A 21,881-nucleotide genomic window follows, 5' to 3' on the forward strand; every position below is an offset into this window, starting at 1 on the left:
TAAAGTACTGGGGCGCCTGGGTGGCTCAGTCGTTAAGCGTCCGCCTTCGGCTCAGGTCACAATCCCAGGGTCCTGGGATCAAGCCCGGCATCGGGCTCCCTGCTCGGCGGGAAGCCTGCTTCTCCCTCTCCCACGCCCCCTGCTTGTGTTCCCTCTCTCACTGCGTCTCTCTCTGTCAAATAAATAAAAAAAAAATCTTAAAAAAAAAAAGAAAATAAAGTACTTTGTAATGACACAACAATATAATGTTGCTACGCTATTTATTAGAGATATTTTTATTTAATATAGCTAAAAGATGGCGAAAACATCAGAACTCCTGAAATACTCTATTTTCCTCATTGCAAAGACCGTTTCATTTGAGAAAATCATGGAATAAAAATATCAATGAAGGGGCGCCTGGGTGGCTCAGTCGTTAAGCGTCTGCCTTCGGCTCAGGTCATGATCCCAGAGCCCCGCATCGGGCTCCTTGCTCCGCGGGAAGCCTGCTTCTCCCTCTCCCACTCCCCCTGCTTGTGTTCCCTCTCTGGCTGTCTTTCTCTCTGTCAAATAAATAAAACCTTTGAAAAAAATATATATATCAATGAAAACAACAACGTTGCAGGTACAGCCATGAGGTTTAAGCTTTGAATTAGAATTCAAGCCAAAGATACTTTCTCATGCCATATTTAATTTAAATCATTTAATCCAACAAATTTCTAGTAAGCATCAATCATTTTCCAGACATTGTTAGTCATGGGGATATAAAGTGGAAGGGCCTACGTGAGCTAGATAAAACATGCCATGGGAATGCAGAAGAGGAACAATTAATTAATCCTACATTGAGAGATTCAGAGCATCAAAGAGGAAGGGCCATTTTAGCTGGGATATGAAATATGAGGGCCTCTGTTGAAGAGAGGGTAGGTCAGGGGTTACTGGCATGTCAGTGTGAACCAGTATCATTTGAAATGACAACACATGCAGTATCAAACGTGGGCATAATTCATCTGAAGTAACAACAGGAACAGCTCTGACCAAGTTCACACGTGTGCAAGAAAAGACAACCGATCCTAACCACTGCCCGGCCAGCTGCAACTGTAAGATGCCACTGGCCGTAGGCGGTATCTCGGTATCAGAGACATTAAGGTGTGAAAGAATGTCTTCAAATCAATGAAACGTGGCAATAACCCAACTAGATTATCATGGTAACGAGGGACTGCTGATGGAGACAGTAAAACCTGCCTAATTAGAATTCCTGTGAAAGACACATATGCATGTGCCAGGCAATTCTTAGCAAACTTTATTCAACGTCCAGGAAAACGAGGTCGGAACATCCAGAAAATATCTCACTTCAAAGATACAGTGGGAAGAAAAGTCATTTTGGCATATAGCAGAAGAGGATATGCTGGTCGAAGTACAAGCAGAGGACATCTCCAGGCATGAGAAATACTGTTGCTATTCTGAAAAATCCACCGGCAATAATGTAATCCCATCACTACCCATTTCCCACCGCCCTCTGAATCAAGGAGAGCCCTGCAACACTGAGTGAAAAATTGCCTCTACTTCCCCATCTCCCTCTCTCCTCCCTCTCTCCCCTACTCTACTTATTTAAGTCTTCCATAAAGACAGACATCAAATTTAAAATCCTTTGCAGGGTGAGGGGTGCCTGGGTGGCTCAGTCGGCTAAGCATCTGACTCTTGATTTCGGCTCAGGTCATGATCTCAGGGTTGGCGAGATCAAGCCCCGCGATGAGCTCCATGCTGGGCATAGAGCCTGCTTAAGATTCTCTCTCTCCCTCTCCCTCTGCCCCACCCCCTCCTTTAAAAAAAAATCACACATTTAAAAAACAATAAAAATAAATAAAATCTTCTGCAGGGTGGACTGAACACTTCAAACTAAAGTCAATACAAACCTAAGAAATAATACAACAAATAGCAATCACCTTTTTAAGGAGAAACAGAATTCATCGCCAAACTCTGAAGTTTAGAAAAATTGGGGAGAAATTTAAAATACTGCTAGTCATTGCTTGCTTTTAATAACTTTTAAGTCTCTAAAGTCAGTTTGTTAGTTGATAACCATTGAAGAATCAGGAGCGCCTGGGTGGCTCAGTTCACTAGGCATCCGACTCTTGGTTTCAGGTCAGGTCATGATCTCAGGGTTGTGGGATCGAGCCCCACATCAGGCTCCACTCTCAGTGGAGTCTGCTTGAGCTTCTCTCCCTATCCCTCCCCCTCTGTTTCTCCCCCCACCACACAAACTCTCTCTCTCAAATAAATAAAATCTTTAACAATAAATAACCAGTGAAGAATCAATATATTTGGTCTACCCACCAAAATATTAGACTTGAGGTGCTATGTTAACACTGTGCTTTATTCAGACAATGATCATGATCACAAATTTACAATGAGAATTCATTTTTCTATTAATTTTTTTAAATTTACCAAAATAGAGACAATAGTATAATATGCTTGTCATCCAGCTTCAACAATTCTCAACGTATGACTAATTTTTTTTTAAGATTTTATTTATTTGTCAGAGAGAAAGAGAGCACAAGCGGAGGGGAGTGGCAGGCAGAGAGGGAAGCAGGCTCCCCGCTGAGCAAGAAGCCCGATGTGGGAATTGATCCCGGGATCCTGGGATTATGACCTGAGCTGAAGGCAGCCGCTTAACTGACTGAGCCACCCCAGGCATCCCCATATGACTAATTTTAATTTATACCTTCACTCTTCCTTCAGTCTGGATTAATTTGAAGCAAATTCCAGACATCTTATGTCTTGAATTAACTTTACTCCAGTGGTTTATTATGGACACCTCATATGCTTCTGAGACTGATAAAAGCATCCTTGTAAATCTTTCTGTGGACATAAGTTTTTATTTCATGTGGGAAACACTTAAGAGTAGAATTGCCAGATCATGGGTAGGTATCTGTTGAGGTTTGTAGGAAACCACCAGAGCCTCTTCCAAAGTGGTTTGTGTGACAGTTCTAGTTGCTCCAGATCTTCACCAGCATTTGGTGTCAGTCTGAATTTTAGCTATTCTAGTTGATGTGTTCTGAATTAATTTATAAATGCTTTTAATTTTTGATGTGTTTTTAAAACTATGTAAGACCAACATCTCTTATTTTGGGTTAGTTTGCAAAATTGTTTTTTTAAAAAGTAATTCAAGCTATATAAAAATAAACAAATATGTAAATTTTCATCATATCATTAAAAAAAATTCAAGTATTTCTCCTGTAATGCAATGCACACATTACTGGGAAATTGCACATGCTGCAAAACTGTGGATTTTAAAAATAATAAGGTATGGGGCACGTGGGTGGCTCAGTCGTGAAGCATCTGCCATGATCCCAGGGTCCTGGGATCAAGCCCTGCATCGGGCTCCCTGCTCCGCGGGAAGCCTGCTTCTCCCTCTCCCACTCCCCCTGCTTGTGTTCCCTCTCTCGCTGTGTCTCTCTCTGTCAAATAAATAAATAAAATATTTTAAAAAATAAATAAAAAAAAAAATAATAAGGTATATGAGAAAAACAGGGTTGGCACAAACCTAAGAACCTAGGTAGCCTTGTGACAGGGGACTAACAAACAGCGGCAACACTACTACCAGCACAACTAAATCTTAAAAAAAAAAAACAAAGACTGAGTTTTTTCTAAGAATCTGAAGCAGATAAGAAGCAACAGTCAGCTGTGAGTTCAAAAGCTTCATAATAAAGTCATAAGGTAATCCGGAGAATTCTAGATAGCATTCTTAGGATTAACAGTTGGAAATTTTTGTATATTCTTCGACATTTCAAACTTCTGCTCCAACACTAGAGTCTCATCATGGTACTCAGATGACAAGTAGATCAAAGGTTACTTTGGGTTTAGCACCCCACATAACTGTCATCCACTGGTCAGATGTTGTTCTTCATGGACACGCCTTTATATAAATTGCCTTCCCCATTCTGACACTTAATGGTAGCATTCCGGAACTTGATCAAGTTTTAGCCTGACCTCCAAGAAGCATCTTGTGTGAAAAGCCACAAGTACGTCTTATACAAGATTACCCGAGTATCGTGGGGGCAACCATTTGATGAAACGGTACTACGAAAGTAGCAGCAGTTGAGATGAGTGCTAAATGAAAGGTGTTTGCAGTTTCTTTATCACACCCACCCCCACTCACACTGCTTCCAGGCGTTTTAACACCTGCAGTACTCTCCTGTACCAGGGTGCGTATGGACAGCCTCACATCATTTAAAAATGCATATTCAGGCTGGGGAGGGGAAGTGCAAACTACACTTTATTAGAATAAACTGAAGCACACAGCTATTGTTAATATGCTCAAGGCTGATATTGTCATTTACACGGAGGAAAAAAAATAACGTATAGAGACAAATTCCCACAAAAACAATCAGCCCAAGTGCATACAAATTTGGGAAGAACATCTCCTCAGAGCTTGGTAAAAATAACTCACCAGTATTATGGGTACCACTTTTGGTGCTAAAGCTAATAAGTAATCTCCAAACAAACTGTAAAATATTGTTTGAAAGTCTGAATTCAGATAAATAGGAATTCTTAACTTCAAATGTAAAAAAAAGTATGTGTGTGCTTGGTTTTGGCTCTTGTGAATCAAAGTATCACAGGTCAGGAGGATCTAGTTTACAATGTACTTTCAGTTCTCAAACCTTTAGATTTGTTCTTTTTATATGTTAACTTCTTATTTTTAAATAATTTTAGACTGTAAGATTGTAAGAAGGTTACCCAAAAACTTCCCATTTACCCAGATTCTTCAAATGTTAACACTCCAGAAGGGATGACCCTTTGCCCTTAAATACCTCAGATCACATTTTTTAAAAACAAGGATATTCTCTTAATTTAATACAAACATCAAAATCAGTAAATTAACATTTATTGACAAAATACTATTATCTAGTCTACAAAATTTATTCAGATTTTTTTCAAATGTCCCAATAATGTCCTTTATAACAAAAGAAAATCCTGGATCATAAACTGCATTTTTTTCTCTCTTTAGACTCCTGTAACATAGAACAGTTCAGTCTTTTTTTGTCTTTCATGACATTGACATTTTTAAAGTGCACAGGCCAGTTATTTTGTAGAAATCCCTTCATTTGGGTTTGTCAGATGTTTCCTCAAAATGAGACTCACACCAGATGTTAATTAAATTTATGGTGGATAACTGTTTTGCAATATATACAAATATCCAATCATTATGTTGTACACCTTAAACTTTTACAATGTTATGTCAATTACATCTCAATAAAACTGTAAAAAATAAAATCAAACATAAAAAAGGAAAGGAAAAAAAAAAGGAATATGAGACTCAGGTTGTGCTTTTCTGGCCCAAGTACCACAGCAGGGATACTGGGTACTTCTCAGTGCATCCTATCAGGAGGCAGGGATACCAGTCTGTCCCCTTTACTGGGGACAGGGACTTTGATCACTTGGTTAATGTGGATCTGACAGGTTTCTCTATCACAATATCGTAACTTTCTAAGGTTACTATGTTTCCTTTTATAATTAAAAAACATCTTATGGGGAGATACTTTCAGACTATGTCAATATCCTACTTCCATTAATCTTTTACTCATTAGTTTTAACACAGACTTTTTCTTAATTCCCCACTTTCCATAATTTCTGAGTTTAGCATGAAGCTCCTTTTATCTCATGTCTACCTGAATAAATGAAGTTACAATCAGCATCCACCCTGCTTGGAGTTATTTGAGGCACAGTTTTAAGATCTCAGGAATTCACACATACAACCTCAAGGGTAGGATCGCACAAGGACACACAAATAAAGAAGAAACCCAATCTATCTTTTCTTCACATGAAAACGGCAGTGTACCGTTGAGGGATTCTGAACTGGCAGCTGGGAGCTGTGTAGCATTCCTTGTCTTCAGTGCTCAGGAAAAAAAGGTCCAGTATTGTATAGAGTTTTATACCAAAATTCCTGTATTTCACAGTTTAAAGAACTCATTCAGGAGAGTAATATATGTCCAGTAGCAATAATATAAACACTTCATCTTAAACACTTTTCTTTAAAATTTTAGTAATTTAAAATATTTCATATGTTATCATTTTTCAGGAAAGACTCCCCTTTCCCCCAAACCAGAATTCTCAGGTGAATTTTTTTATATGTCCTCTTTTTCACGCCCCTCCCACTTAAAGCTCTTTTTTCTCTCCTACTCAAGACTTTATGTCCCTAGACCAGAAGCAATCTAGTCAAATCTGACACAAGGTAGAGGGATGAATGAGCGCTCTTCTAGTCCTAGATTTTACAAAACTGTCCTTACCTGCTGTGGAAAACAGGTGCGGACTGAGTGCTCTGTGTAACCAAAAGATGGCCCTTCAAAGACAGCTGTTGGGAGCTTCAGAACTTCCTTCAGAAACTGGTCAAACTTGCTAAATATCATTAAGCCATTGGAATCTGACATCTGGGAGAAAACATCTATGAGAACAAAACCAAATAAAGTCAAACTAGAAAGAAACATCAACTTTTTATAAATAAATGACTCTATGTCATTTGTGTAAGTCAAAAAGTATCATTAAAAATTACCATAAAGCTAATATGATTTTTAGTTAATATGTATTCTCCTTCTTATTAACACTGTATAGTTACTTACTGACCAGGCCCCTCTCTCCCACATACTTAATATATACCTAAACATCAAACCAAATAACCATTCCTGTAGGTCTACCTACCTACTCTTTTTAACTGCGCATAATTGGATGATAAGGTTTTTATTTTATTTATAACTAACTTTGTTCCAAGAAGAATTTGTAGCAGCATGCCTTTATCTCTTAAAATTTATATATGTGTTTATATAAGACATACACGTTTGGGTGTATGAATATATTAGCACATAGGTTATGGGGTATGAGATTGTATTATATTTATATATTCATATGCTAATAATGTAATGAATACCTGTGAAGGAATAAATTTGAAGCAAGCATAAAGCATGTTTAAAATATTCCATTCAGTGAGTTCCAAAGTAGAATAAAAAGAACTCCTATAAACTCTTCTATCCCAAGATACTTTGATACTGTAAGATCTTATTTTTACCATAAAGTCTGACTCAAGCAGATGGGAAAGAAATTTCCAGTATTTACTACCTCTTTATCTTCTTGGAGAGAGTCTCCTCTCTCCAGTTAGCTCTTCCTCTCTTCTCATCCATGGTCAGGGAGAAAAAGAAAAATCACTAGCAGCTCAAAATCAATGTGACAAAGAAATGTGACCTAAGCTTTTTTTTCAAACCATTGAGCTTCCTTACAAATAAGTGAATTAAATATGCACAGAAAAATCATTTCCTGAGGCTTTGCCAAAAGTGGCATTTTGAAAAGTCTTATTCTATATATTCATAATGAATAAGTGTATTAGAAATATATATGTAATTGATATATGTTACATACAAATATGCATTATTCCTTAGGTTTAATCTGAAGTATTTATCCTGAAGCACTAGGTGTAAAACAAATACATTTTAAATACATTAACCAAAGAAAGATAAAATGTTAGAATATCAGCTCCACAGAGTAACTTCTTAGGCATCAGAAAACAGGAAATTATCAAAGGAATGAAAACCTGCAGTACATCCTCTCTAGATAGCTGCTACTTTGATGTTGAAGAAAAAGTACTAAATACTCATGGCGGGTGGGGAGATTCAATGAGAGGCTAAAAGAACTATGTGGTCCTAGTGAAAAATAAAATCAATCACTTAACAAATACATACTAAGTTCCTCCTGTGTGGTCCAAATGCCAAGCACTCTGTTAGGTGTTGTGAAACATGACAAAGAATTATGATATACAGTCTTTATCCCCCAAGAAACTTTCAATGTAGCTGAAAATATGATACATCTGAAGTAAAGAGGAATAAAGCACTAAATTGACACTAAGTGGAACAGAAAGAATAGAGGCATAAAGATACTTGTTAAGCCTCATTATTTGTCAAGCACCACAAAGTTACAAGTAACCATGGCTGAGGCTGCCTATAGCCACCCAACATTATCTCCTTCTTTCTTAGTAATAGAACATTAATTTTGCTTCGTGCAACAATGTACCCAATAACTAAGAGACTAAAATGTACAGCCTCCTTTTAGCAAGTGGTGGTCATGTGACTAAGTACTAGCCAATGAGACTATCATTAGAATGGTTGTGAAGGACTTCCAGGAAAGCTGGTTAAGGAAAGCTGACTAAGCTGGAAGGCAGGCCCTTTTTCCCCCCTCATGCTCTTCCTCCTTTTGCTATCTGAAATGTAGTTATGATGGCTGGAGCTCCAGCAGCCGCCTTGGACTATGTGGTAATTACAATTTTGATACTCTTGAAGGATAGAAAACTAAGGTAGAGAAAGCCTAGGTCCCAGATGAACTACCATATCAGCCCTGGACTACCTAACCCTAGACTTCTTTTATATAAAAGAAAAATAAACTTCAACTTTGTTTAAGACACTATTATCCTGGGTTTTTGTTTTCAAGCTATGATCCCTAATACTAAGTGCTACTATACATTACTAAACATTACCTCATTTTACACTCACAAGAAGGTAAGGCGTATGTGTGTACATGTAATTATTTAAACTGTACAGATAAAGAAACTAGCTTAGAAAGGTTAACTTGCTTATGACTAAAAAGTTGGTAAGTAGCTAAGTCAAGATCTAAAGTTACACTTCTCGGGGCGCCTGGGTGGCTCAGTTGGTTAAGCGACTGCCTTCGGCTCAGGTCATGATCCTGGAGTCCCGGGATCGAGTCCCACATCAGGCTCCCGGCTCAGCAGGGAGTCTGGTTCTCCCTCTGACCCTCCTCCCTCTCATGCTGTCTCTCATTCTCTCTCGCAAATAAATAAAAAAAAAAAAAAAAAAAAAAAAAAAATAAAGTTACACTTCTCTGACTTCAAAGCAATCCCATCGTACCACACAGCTTCTTCAAAATATAGTTTAGAACAGCTATGAAAACACAGAGGCAGCAACTGTCAAGAAGGATCGAAAAGAAAGGAATTTAGAAGGTAGGCCTTGAAAGGTAGAGCTTGGAACGACGAGATCAAAACAGGTTGGAAGTGGGGACTGGGGGACACAACCAGAGAAGAGGGGGAAACTTTCTATGGCCACTAGTATTTGTTAGGGGAGGTAAGCAGGAAACAGTGCACTGAGTGCATTCTTCAACAAGAAAGATAATTTAGTTTGAGAAATAAAGGGAAATAAAGACAGAATAAGAAAAGTATCTGGTATGAAAGAAAGCTTTGAAAGAGAAAGCACTTTGAATTTGGCTTAAAAACTCTTACATAGGGGAGAAATATTTAAGAAAACTAAGTTTTAATAAAATTAGACTATTAGTGACCAGCAGAATGGATAAAAGAGGAAGAACAGGATTGGAGAAATCAGCTAGTAAACCCTGTGAATGATGCACAAATGAGGTAGGGAGTGTGTGAACTTCAGCAGTGACAGTGGGGGGGGGGGGGTCAGGGTCACCTCCAAGATATTTCAATGCAGGAAACTACGGCTGATGGCAAATTGGATTAGGGAATAAAGGAATTTAAGAAGTTAGGATTATTCTAAGTTTCTAGTATGGGAAAATGCTGAAAATCCTGACTGAAAAAAAGAAAATGAAGACAAAGATACTTAGCTTTGTACATAAGTATATTTGAACCAACCAGCAAATGTCCAGGTAGAACCACCCTGCAGGCAGTTAGAACCAGAGTACTGGGCCACAGCTCAAGATACAGAGCTTTGAAGATATTGCCAATTATATGAAAAATTGATGCCCTTAAGGAGGGGAGCGCATAGTGACTTCATTTTGAAATAGCTGGGTTCTATTCTTATAATGAGGAAAATAACCTGAATGAAAACAAAGGGTCAGTATGGGATGTGGTGAGGTGTGTAACTACTCAATACCTATTTTCCCCTGCTTGCTTCCCAGGTGAACCCTGTGTCTCTTTTGCACAATGTAACCCTAAAAGTGGATTTCTGGGAATGCTTCTGCTTTCCTGAGAGAGGCATTTCTTTCTTCTTTCTGCCTGGAAAGAGAATGTGAGGCCCATCCAGCAATCACTTAAGATCGTAAGGAGGAAAGCTACATGGCAGAGCAGGACAAGAGGATGGAACCTGAGTCTCTGACAACATCCTTCAGTCATGGTACCAACTCTGACTTACCAGCCTTTGGACTTATTTTTACAGGAGAAAAATAAATCCCAATGTGTTTCAGCCACTGTTAGTTAAGTTTTTTGTTGCCACTCAGTGTATTAATAACTGATAAACTAGCATGTGATTAGGTTGTGCTCACTAACTAAAAGGTGGAAATATTCAAGACGGAAAACTAATGCTACCAAGTACATAAATACAGCTATCTACAGTTCCACAATCACAAAACATCTGTGTATCCACTGCACTGACAAATCTACACCTGACTCATTCAGAGTAATAAAAGGGAGTGACTGGATAATAAAATGACTAACATCTCCCTTCAAAAAAGTATTATTTTCTGTTACACTTGGTTACCATGTCATAAAATATATTTAGAGTAATCAATTTTTTAAAAATTCATTAAAAAAAAACTATAACATAATACGGCCATATTACATTTACAAGAGACAAGCAGAAACATGTTTCTTTGTTTGATTTAATAAGAGAAATACTGCTAGACCCCAGATTGAAAGCATAGTGAAGTAACTGATTATTTCCTGAGTTACTGGTTTACAACAGTACATATATATTTTTTTTTAAAGATTAGGCTTCTTTTATCTGTAAGAAAAATGGTATAAAATTACTGCTAATTTTTTTTATCTTAAATGAAGTATAACAATGAAAGTTAGTGTGATTTACTATACACAAATAAAAAGATCTTACCAAAGAAATAAATAAAAGACAATAAATTTAATAAAAAATTAAACTAATCCTCTAATTAAAGCCCTCAACCCCTCTGGCATTAAGGGACTAAATTACTCCCCAGAACGCTGGTTAATTTCCCCAGTAATTCTCTTTCTATTTATACACTTCTGAAAGAAGGTATGCTAATTCCCCATTAGTTGTTTCCAGATAAAAATGTAGGCTTTCTCCCTTGTGAAATACCCACAATCAAGTCCCTAAATGCTTATGTATACACACTTTAAAATATATTCTGTCCTTTGTATAATGGCAAAACAATGCTAGTATTCTACCATCATCACATATGTTTCAATTTTGTTTTCTTTTTCTGGTGATAATGATCCTGGTTTTACTCACTGCATCTATCCACTCTTTTTTTCTCCCCACGTAACCAATCACATGTTTTTGCAAGATGATAGGCTTGTTTACAATAGAGTCAAGTCAATAAACAGAATACCATTTCCTTTTATATGTTAGCTTTCTCTGGCAACTGACTCTTCCCGCCTATCATCTTTCTGCCAAGTAAGTAATCTAACCCACAAAAACATGTATATACATCTGCATGTTTATAAGTACCTATACGTAACCAAATCCAAGTGAATATTTTATTCCCAAACTCATGAATATTCCTACATCCTTCAGTGAGTCAGAGTGAGGCTGAAGGCTGGGAGTCAGCATGCCTTGGGCCTCTCCGTAGAGCTGACTCAGTCAGTAACTACTTCAGACAAGTCTCAAGGCCTCCCTTGGTTTTGTTTTTCTTTTTCTTCTTATTGATAAAATACTGATTTGGGACTTATCTCTTTTACTTGCTTCCAGTTCTAGAACATTTTGGTTATATGAGAAATGCAAATGTGGACATCACTCATTCAGATGAAAGAGTCATTTCTGTCTAATGACGAGAAGGGATGGTTAGCAGAAACCAGCCAGGGTAACTCTGCAGTGACAGCCAGTGAAAAGACTATTATTGCAGAGGAGGCTAAATTTTGAACAGGTGAATCTGTTAATTATAGCTGCAAAGGATGGCCCCTCTACAGTCTGCAAGGAAGCAAGCAATCGAAATGTCGGTGAGAACTGCCAGTTCTGGGCACAAACAGCACCTCAGATCATCTCTTCTCCAGCTATTCAAAGTGTGGTCTATCAAAAACATGCAAAATATTATTACAAAAACATTCTTATGCTACAATCCAGAAAAAAATACCTGTTATCATTTTGGTATACTATTTCTTTTTCTATATGCATAACAAATTTTTGTCTAAAACTATATTACATTTATGCATTTTGATCTGAAACACGTTTTTGAGGACATTATATTCAGTCATGAGGGGTATCCCGAGCTATAACCGAGCTCTGAGTTTTGGACACTGAAGCTCTTTCAAGTTTTCGCGTATTATAAAAAATGTCATAGCAAATATACATAAAATTTAGGGTGCACTCTGATTAATTCCCCCGGGTAAACTCAACAAATAGACTGAGTCAATGGATATGGATATTTTTATAGCCTTCCTGATACATACTGTTAGACTGTCCTTCAAAATGGTTACACCAGGTTTTTAAAAAATTTAAAAATAAACTACATGAATCATCTGCTCCTATCTTTTAATGCAAGATAGATGAGGTCTGAATAAGAGACTAAGTTTCCTAGAAAACGAATAGCAGAAATGGACAAAATAAATAAATCACATAAATTAAATGACAATTAAATGACAAATCATAAATAATGGGCTTTACAGTCTGTAAATTTTGTTCTCTGAGTTATTTTTTAGGGTTTCTGACATTACTGCTTTGATCATGCTTATAATTAAAGTCTGTATTCTGATTTTAAATCATTGGTATTTAGAATCTGACCCTAAGTTAACTGTGAATCTAGGATATAGTCCCTAATGGCCACAAAAGTGAATTATTTCTATAAATGAGTGCTAGCTGGGGACAGAAATTGTCTTAAGAGAGACCTGAAAAATCTAATCAAGAAATGTTTCAAGCTTACAGTACAAATAGTGGTTAAGTTGTTCTAAATGCTATCTTGACCCCAAAACAAGCAAACAAAAAATATACCAAATAAAAAAGGGGGAGGGGAGAAAATTACAGGAAAAAGAAATCTAAAATAAGAGGTAAAATGCAGAAAGATCAAAATAAAGGGAAGAAAAGTAGAAACACTAAGTTGTATTCCATAAACATGAAAACCTCATTTAAAAGGAACGTTAACAGAGGTAACAGCAGGAAGTGCGGTCAGGGGCAGGAAGATGGACAAAGTGAGACCAAAGTCAGTGGAACAAGCTGAGAGAAGAAAGTGAGCAAATGTCACTGGATATTACAGTACAGTGTTCTGGCTCACTTCTGTCTACGCTATTATTCAGCCATCTCAACTAAGCAGGACACAGCTGTGACCTGAAAGCCAGGGAGAAAAGGATTCCTACAACAGCCAAACTGCCAATCCCACTACAAAAGCTCCAGTCGTCACTTACACTCATACCTTAAATAAAATGCGCAGAAGTTTGCTTATGTTTTCTCCATATTAAATGTAAATCAGAAGCAAAGAGAGATTTCTAGAGACTGATACTCTGATAATCCTGTCACATTTACCAGTGATAAAGGGGACACACACACCATCACCCCTGCTGCCACCACCAACAAAAAGCTCAAGAACCGAGAAAGCAGTCGTCTAAAAACATCAGAAGGGACAAGAAACCCAGAGCCTCACAATTAGCCCCAAATGCACCAGAGGATGACATCCCTGAGCTATGAAAAATATGTAAATTATAACTCGTGAGCTCTGTATAAAACAAGACGGATAGACCACATGTAAACTGGTTTCCACTCTGGATGACTAAAATTAAGAAGTGGTGATAGGCTTCAATACCTGAAAATTTTACTTACGTTAAACATCTCATTCTCGAGCCAAGATAATTAGTACAACAAAAATAATGAAACAGAGCTACAGATGGTAAAGAAACCGTAATTTTGAACATAAAGACGATTTTAAATCTATCTGCATGATATAAACATGGTAATTAGTGAGCTAGCATGGCTGGTATCTCATCAATCCATATCTGATGTGCAATGATCTGGCATTCTGAGCACACTGACATGTCACATTGGCCTGGGCACGTGTCCTTTGTGTCACTTGAATACTGGTCACTTGTGTTCCTCCAAGAAGTTAAAAATCCACGTTAAAAAAACAAAACAAAACAAAACAAAAAACCCTGCCATCACCTGGATCCCTTCCACATTTCACACAATACTAAAATTTGCACTTTTTCTCCAACAGTTACAAAAGAGAATTGCAATAATTTTAGTACTCAATCAACTATTGATATTTGGCAAAATTTTGACACTTACTATGTGCCAGGTCCCAGCTCGATGTAAATGTAGCAGATTTAATCATAGAAACTTACAGACTCCAGAGTTACCTACAATGCGGTTATATCATCAGTTTTCCATTTTTCAGCCACCTTCTCCAATACTAACAAAGATAGCAATGTATATTCTTTACCTGGTGTCATCATCATTAAAAACAGATAAAATTCCAGGTTTCTTTTTCTTTGTGTTTGAATGAAATATAATTTCATCCATATTATATTATCTTCCTCAGAAAAACACCATGCTAGAATTAAGAAAATACTAAAAAATTTTAGCCTAAAAGAGTAATATTTTGAGATACCATGTGAAAAATACTCAGAAGAGTATTTAATAAAACTGGAAGTTTTATTACTAAAAATTTGTTTTACATTGCAGCTGATTTTGAAATGAAGATAAACCAGATAACAGCTGACCAAACATAGATTATCTAAGACCTTCCTTTAGAATATTTATATCTATATCCGGTGAACCATCCAGCTTTCCAGCTTCCAATGTCATGGTAACATGTAAGAAAATGCACAGAAAATAAATACACCTATCAAGTCATCTTGCCCAAAAGCCTGTGCTTAAATCCGACCAAGCCTCTATATCTTTCAATTAACACAAAAAATGTAGGACACAGAAGAACATCATGGGGATGCAATCATCAAAATCTAGTCCATGAGAAATGCTATAGGACAGATGACCCAGTTTCTTCAACAGAGCAATTCATAGGGTATCTCAACACTTCATTAAAACCCAGAGGTTCAATCTCACCTCCCTGAAACCTGCCAGAGTTTCTTCCTTACAACATGGCACTTTGATCACTGTGCTGTATCACGAGTGTGCCTCCCATTACAGGATTAGTATACGGAGTACAACAAAGTAGCTCAGGACAGGGCTATGAAGCTAGACAGCCTGAGTTGAAATCCCAGCTTCACCCCCTCAGTTAACTCATCTATAAAATGGAGAATATACCACCTGCTGCTCAAAGAAATTTTAAGCATTCAGTGAGAAAATATATGTAAAGCAGTTAGAACAATGCTTGGCATATCTTAGGCAGTTAGTAACTAATGAATAAATGAAAACCACATGCAAAAAAATTCATAACTGTGAATTTCACCTCATTTGATTTCATTTAATCTTATAGTATCTAAGGAACAGTAAAATGACAAAATGGCCAACAGTAGGAAAAAATTTAGGAAAAATGAACAAAAAAACAGGCTCTAAATTTCTAAATAACTGTGCTTAACTCTAAGCTACTAAGGAAAAGTTTAATCACAGCAAATATCACCTGTTGAAGAATAAATTTATTTTAAAGAGGGCTAATCTTGACCAAACCTGGTAAAAATAGTCACATTTATTTCCTAACTAAAAGCACTCAACAATCATCTCCAAGCAAAATTTTTGATAATATGGAAAACATTTTTAAAAGACTTTTTTCAAGGTCAACATTACTGTTCTGAATCTCTTTAGTTTCGTTGCTTTATTTCAAAAAAAACAAAAAACAAAAAAAACCTAAACAAATTAGTTGAACCAATTTTTCCATCTCAACAGTAGGCGGCATAACTTAAATACTCCGAGCCAGTTGCTACAAAGTGAATGATGTAGTAAAAACAAAAAAGTTCAATACAGCAACATCCAAAATTCTGAAAACATTAATTTAAAACTGTTCAAACGTCCTGATTTGAAAATACAATCTTTCAAATAATATGGAAGTACTTACATCTCAGTTTGTCCAGCATTTTTCCACCACACATGGTTGCTAACATAGCTTTAACTGAAAATACGGTCAGCTTGCCTCGGCCCTCACTGCAAAATAAATTATATTAGAAACAATTGCTATCTGGAACCACAAAAGTAATCAAAGGTATCACTAAATATCAAGCAATTAGTAAGCTGGCCCTTACCTTTATATGCTACAATATTACCTTGGATTTTTAGAAACCTTGGATTTTTTTCCTTTGCAGAATTAAGGCCTCGTGTATGTTAGGTAAACAGGGTTAAAACTACCTGAGTTATTTGGAAAGGAGCTTTACAAACATTCTGCAAAGAAATTTCTACTGGCTCTGTACACAGAGGCCAAATGGATGAACCAGAAGTAAATTTCCTATCAATTTAGCCTATGAAATCCACAGCTGAGTTGTTTTTAGTATTCAAAACTGAGGCACCACCTGGCCTGAATAATTCAGAAATGTGTCCTCCCACCATGATAACAACAGTTTATTGTTATGTACTCAATCCACAGGGTGCACACTGCTCTAAAGATTTTATTTTACATTCATCTTTGTTTTTACTGTGACAACCTTATGTTACCATGTGTTTATCCTAAGAAGCTTGATCTGTCTCAGATCTTCCCATACTACCACTGTGAGAAAAGTGAAGGGGAAAGAATAGGAATATGAATTCTTTTTCAGTGACTGGAAAGATGAAATATAGAACATACATGAATTATCCAAAACAGTGCTGTACATCATCTGCAGAGCCAAAGCAATGTCAGCAAGCCCCCCTGACCCGACATGTCCACTGCTCCAGCCAGCCAGCCACGCCCTTGCTCACAGCAGGTGAAAACATCATTAGCCAGCTTTTAAAGTCATCACATGCAAATGAACAATGGGCTTTTGTGTTCATTTTATAAAGCTTGTGCGTACAAAGTGTCACAGTAAGAGTAAAACAGCTTTACAATAATGAGAACTACATCATCTTGGTTTTGAAAAGCAAGTGTCATTCTATTTATCTTTACTGATGGTCCTAATAGAGTGTCTTCCATTTTCCAAAACTTTTATACAGTAAGATGACACCTGGAAAAGGCAAATGGTCTATAAACCTGAAGGTTCACAGTGAAAAGATCTCCAGGAAATACTAATGTTTGTTACAGTCTGATTTTCAACTATTAAACTCATTAAGTTTATTCATAAGATAAAACAGGAATCCCTGCAATTAGCTAAAATTAGGATGGGGTTTTTATTTTATTTTATCTTTTAAAGATTTTATTTGTAAGTGATCTCTACACCCAACATGGGGCTCAAACTTACAACCCGGAGATCAAGAGTTGCATGGCCTACTGACTGAGCCAGCCAGGCACCCCAGGATCGGGTTTTTAAATATGTAGTTCTTTAGAAATGCAGACACTGCTCCATATCTTTTATGGCACCTGCCAATATAAGCAACATGCCCATGTCAAAGACCTACTGTACTGTATAAGCAACATGAGGAGCTATAAAGAACATCAACTATTAAAAGGAATGGATTTCTAAGACTGATACAGAACTTTTACAGTGGACATTTCTTTTTGGTCACCAACCATCCAAATGCCACGTGTATATTTAAGCATGCCCTATCTTCTGAGACCAATACATGTCCCACCACCAAAGTGTGAAGAAAGAAAAAAAGAAAACCTCACTTGTTTGCTTTCCCATTTTTCTTCAACACTAAGACATGGGCACATGCCCCAAGTTCCACCAATAAGATGCACCCACTCGAGCCCACATAGAAAATGATTAGCTTTTAGAAGCAGGAACTCCAAAGAGTCCACCTGCAAGGGTGGCCACACCCAGAGGGGTTACATGCAGCTTCCTGAGGCAGCAGAGGCGGATTCCTCCGGCAGGTCCCCAGCCCAGCGGCAGTGGCATTCGGAGCACAGGCAACAATATCTGTGCCCCAGAGAGGTGCAGAGGTGTCTTCACGAGACCCGTTTTGTGACAAAATTTTGAGATATTTTTCTGGGCAGTGTGGTCATCAAGCCCACTTTCCCAACCTTCTCAGAGAGTCTGTGGGTCACGCATATCCTTTTAACAGATTAGCCAGAGATGGTTTCTATTGCTTACAGCTAAGAACCATGAGGGATGCGGTTTCTAACCTGAAGTAAAGCGGCCCAGAAAGATGAAGCAACGAGAGAGAACATTCCTGAAGTCCAGAGTGCGAGGAGTCGTGCCTGGTGACCAGCAGAGTGAGAACAAAGAGGAAGTGCTCACCAACAGTATAGATGAAGCCCTGATGCACAGCAAACAACATTTTTTAAGGTAAACTTGCCCAAACGTTTTTTTGCAGACACCGATTTCATGATGTGAGAATATCCAGAAGAAAGTAAAAAATTAATCTTAGAAGAGGTTTCCATAAAAATCAGGATATCGATTACCTCTGGGAGAATGGAAAGGGGTGACACAGAAAGGACCACACCAGGGGCCCCCAGATGCTGACAGTACTCTGTCCCTCAGCCACCAGAGAACCTACGAGGGGCATCTGCTTCCCAGTGCCACATTACACTGGACTTCATTTACTATCTTTCTGTAGTCATTTTCTAATTCTCAATAAAAACTGTTTAAAAAATAAATCCTGGGAAAGTGAAGGTTACCATTACTGGACCCAGCTAATGGTTTAAGGTGGAAAATGAAGGGAAACCCACAGGTTAAAAGACATTTAAGATATATAAACTGCATGCATAAAATTAATAATAAAATGCATAAAAAGAATAAAAATATTAAAAATACCAAGACCCAGGCCCTATCCTTAAATGCCCATTAATAGAAGACTGGCTATTTATGCTATCATAAAAAAGAATGAAAAATAATATATGAAAGATAAAGAATTATATACAAGATAGATTACCAAGTTAAAAAAAAAAAGGCAAAGCATGGAATAAAATAACTGCTGTAATGCTATCTAGCATTCTGGGAAAGGATGTTGAAAAATAGAACACTGGTTGCATCCAGGGTGGAAAGAAGGCAGCCAAAGGAAAGCATGGCAAGGTGGACACTTTTCACTTTAAGTATTAAACATGCTTATGCTAGAAAAGATGGTTCTCAATTCAATAATCTTAAGACACTAGAAAAAGAACAACAAATTAAACCCAAAACAAGCAAAAGGGAAAAAATAATATGCTTAAGAGCAGAAACCAGTGAAATTAAAAACAGAAAAACAACTGAGAAAAATTAATGAAACCAAAAGCTGGTTCTCTGAATAAATCAATAATATTGATAAATCTCTAGCCAGACTGACTAAGAAAAAGAGAAAGAAGACACAAATTACCAATATCAAGAATGAAAGAACAGTTATCAACCACGCATTCTACAAACATGACAGAAATAAGGAAATATTATAAAGCCCATAAATTCAACAACTTAAATTAGAACAGCACAGACACAAACCACTCCTTGAAAAACACCAACCATTACAGTTCATGCAAGAACAAACAGGTCTCCTCAATAGGCCCATATCCATCACAGAAACTAAATCTGTATTTTTAAGCCTTCCAAAAAAGAAAGCTCCTCATGCAGAAAGCGATGCTGGTGAATTCTAAACATTTAAAGAAGAAATAATTGCATTTCTATGCTAACTCTTTGAGGGCATAAAAAAAGGAGAAACACTTCCCAAATCTTTTATGAGACCTGCATTATTTTGATACCAAAAACACAATAATCCATTACAACAAAAGAAAACAAGTTGGTATCCCTCATGAATGTGGATACAAAAATCCAGATGCCTAAATCCCACCCCGTGCTTGGTATTTTTAAACAGTTTCTCGGGTTATTTTGATATGCACCCAGAGCTGAGAACTACCAACACAGAACTTTGAAGGCAGGACTAAGACTTTAGCTTTTATTTTGCAGGTAATGATAAATCAAAGGACATAATAAAAGATGAAAGAGAATAAATCATATTGTGATTGTATAACTCTATCTCCGAATCTCACGTTCTTCCTTCAAAGACAAAAAATGAGATCTATTCCTGCTGCAAAGAAGAAACTGAGAAACTGAGGCCATTTGTGCAAACGGGAGAGTGTAGCACAGCCCAGCATACTGGCAAGAGAGTCAGGTCAAAGCCAACTCTGTTATTGATAAATGCCCATCAATAAATGCCACATGGCAGGGCGCAATGGGTACTATGACACCTTTACTTCTGAAAATTATTATAGTAACACTTTTTTCCTAATCTTCAAAATGCTTTAGAAACATTAATATTTACAACACTTCCCATCCCTTATTCAAATATTCTTTAACTCAGCTCAAATGCAAATATTCGTTCTAGATTCAGAAAGTCTTATATTCAAATATGGGATAACAATATCCTTCTCAATTGACCTGAATCAGCACTTGTATCCTTTTCCACTCATTAGGATTATTAATAGTCTCTATGGCTGGTCTCAGATCAAGCAGCCCACAGATGTATTAAAAGAAGAGTGCATCACCCCTCAACTAATTCTTATCCGTAATGTGTGGTTCCTCAACTCATCACCTCTCAGATCTACTTTCCAACCATTTTTCCAATCACAACAGCCACATGGCGATCTCCACACATAATCTCCCACCCACTGCACCATGAATCTTCTCTCTGCCTGCATGCTCTTTTGAGGTGTGCAAACATCTGTGTGCTTCGCAATGCATATCTTATGGAGGGTGAGGGGCTATGCATGTACATGTCAGTGGGTAATTCAACAGGATAAAGAGAATATTACAGGCAAGGTTGAGAGTGTTTTAAGTAAGGAGAAAGGAGAGGCATCTGAGATTAAGGATCATGAGGACCTGTAGACAGAGAGATCTGGGAATGATGTTTACTGAGCCCTTGTGTTCAAGAATCTGTTTATAAGTATATAACTGTGCATCCTCAAATAAGGCAGTGGGTTCAGGTCCAAATGATAAACTAACGTTCTCCACTTATAAATGCTGACCATCATTTACAACTTTAGGTTCACAGTTTCAACCATCAAAAGGTTTCTTCACCTTTCAAAAGGAAATACTGATATAAGCAAATTAATAAATGGTATATTTAAAGAAACCTTAAGTACTTATTAAAGATACTTACATAAAATCTAATCAACTAATAAAATTGGTGAAGGGATATTCTCAGAATTCTTCCTGAAATCACGTTACTTATATTTTTCTCTTCAAATAGAAAGAACCTTAGCTCCTTCCTTTCAACTGTTTGTTTTGTAGGCCACATGTCAGCGTTTTTTCCTTTGCTCTGAATGCTTTTCTTGGCACTAAGGCTCCTCCATCAACTTTAAGCCTAACTAAAACTTCCTATAGCTGCCCCCAAACAAAGCAAAGGGAAAGTGTCGCTTTTACTGTGTTTTCTAGTGTTGGATTAGCACTCCTGCATTCTTGCTCTGCAATTAGAGGTCATACAGAACTGCAGCCGCTTAGCCGCCTAATACCCTGTGATTATGTCCTCTATCTAATTGATTCTTTCTTCTTGAAAAAACTCATTCTTGATCCTTCCCACCAGACATCTGAATTTAATCTGTATACACTAGTCAAGTTACATTTAAAACTAAAGAGTTAGCTGCCCTGGCCGTGGCATATATAACCTCACCAACTGTGTTTTCAGTCCTTTCAATGTAAAGTCCAAGTTCATCCCACAATCAGTTCTCTGCAAAAAGGATTCAGAAAAGATACTTAACCGGGTTTTGTTTTTTTTTAAGATTTTATTTATTTATTTGACAGAGAGAGACAGGGACAGAGGGTACACAAGCAGGGGGAGTGGGAGAGGGAGAAGCAGGCTTCCTGCCGAGCAGGGAGCCCGATGCTGGACTCGATCCCAGGACCCTGGGATCATGACCTGAGCTGAAGGCAGACGCCCAACGACTGAGCCACCCAGGCGCCCCTAACCGGGTTTTATCACCAAAAAAATGTGGCTCAACTTAAAATCTGGCCTATGATAACTGCAGAGTTGATTAGTAGGTCAATATTTAATAAGTAACACAACAGTGACTATTAACCCCTA

The 21,881-nt window shown here is 37.4% G+C and overlaps 1 protein-coding gene across 15 annotated transcripts in view; it reads right to left on the reverse strand.

Moving 5' to 3' along the window:
* The window catches only part of DTNB (dystrobrevin beta), a 256,744-nt gene that overhangs the window by 156,715 nt on the left and 78,148 nt on the right, over nt 1-21,881 (reverse strand). For all 15 annotated transcript variants that reach the window (XR_013441625.1, XM_078056068.1, XM_078056065.1 and 12 more), the window contains 2 exons: nt 15,886-15,971; nt 6,261-6,415 (listed from right to left, as the gene is read on the reverse strand). Coding sequence is in view for 14 of the 15 variants with exons in the window: in XM_078056068.1 (XP_077912194.1) it covers nt 6,261-6,415; nt 15,886-15,971 (241 nt within the window). In the remaining variant the exon portion in view is untranslated. The remainder of the gene's footprint in view (nt 1-6,260; nt 6,416-15,885; nt 15,972-21,881) is intronic.

The sequence above is a fragment of the Halichoerus grypus genome, chromosome 10 (genome assembly GCF_964656455.1).
Source record: "Halichoerus grypus chromosome 10, mHalGry1.hap1.1, whole genome shotgun sequence".
Classification (NCBI taxonomy): domain Eukaryota; kingdom Metazoa; phylum Chordata; class Mammalia; order Carnivora; family Phocidae; genus Halichoerus; species Halichoerus grypus.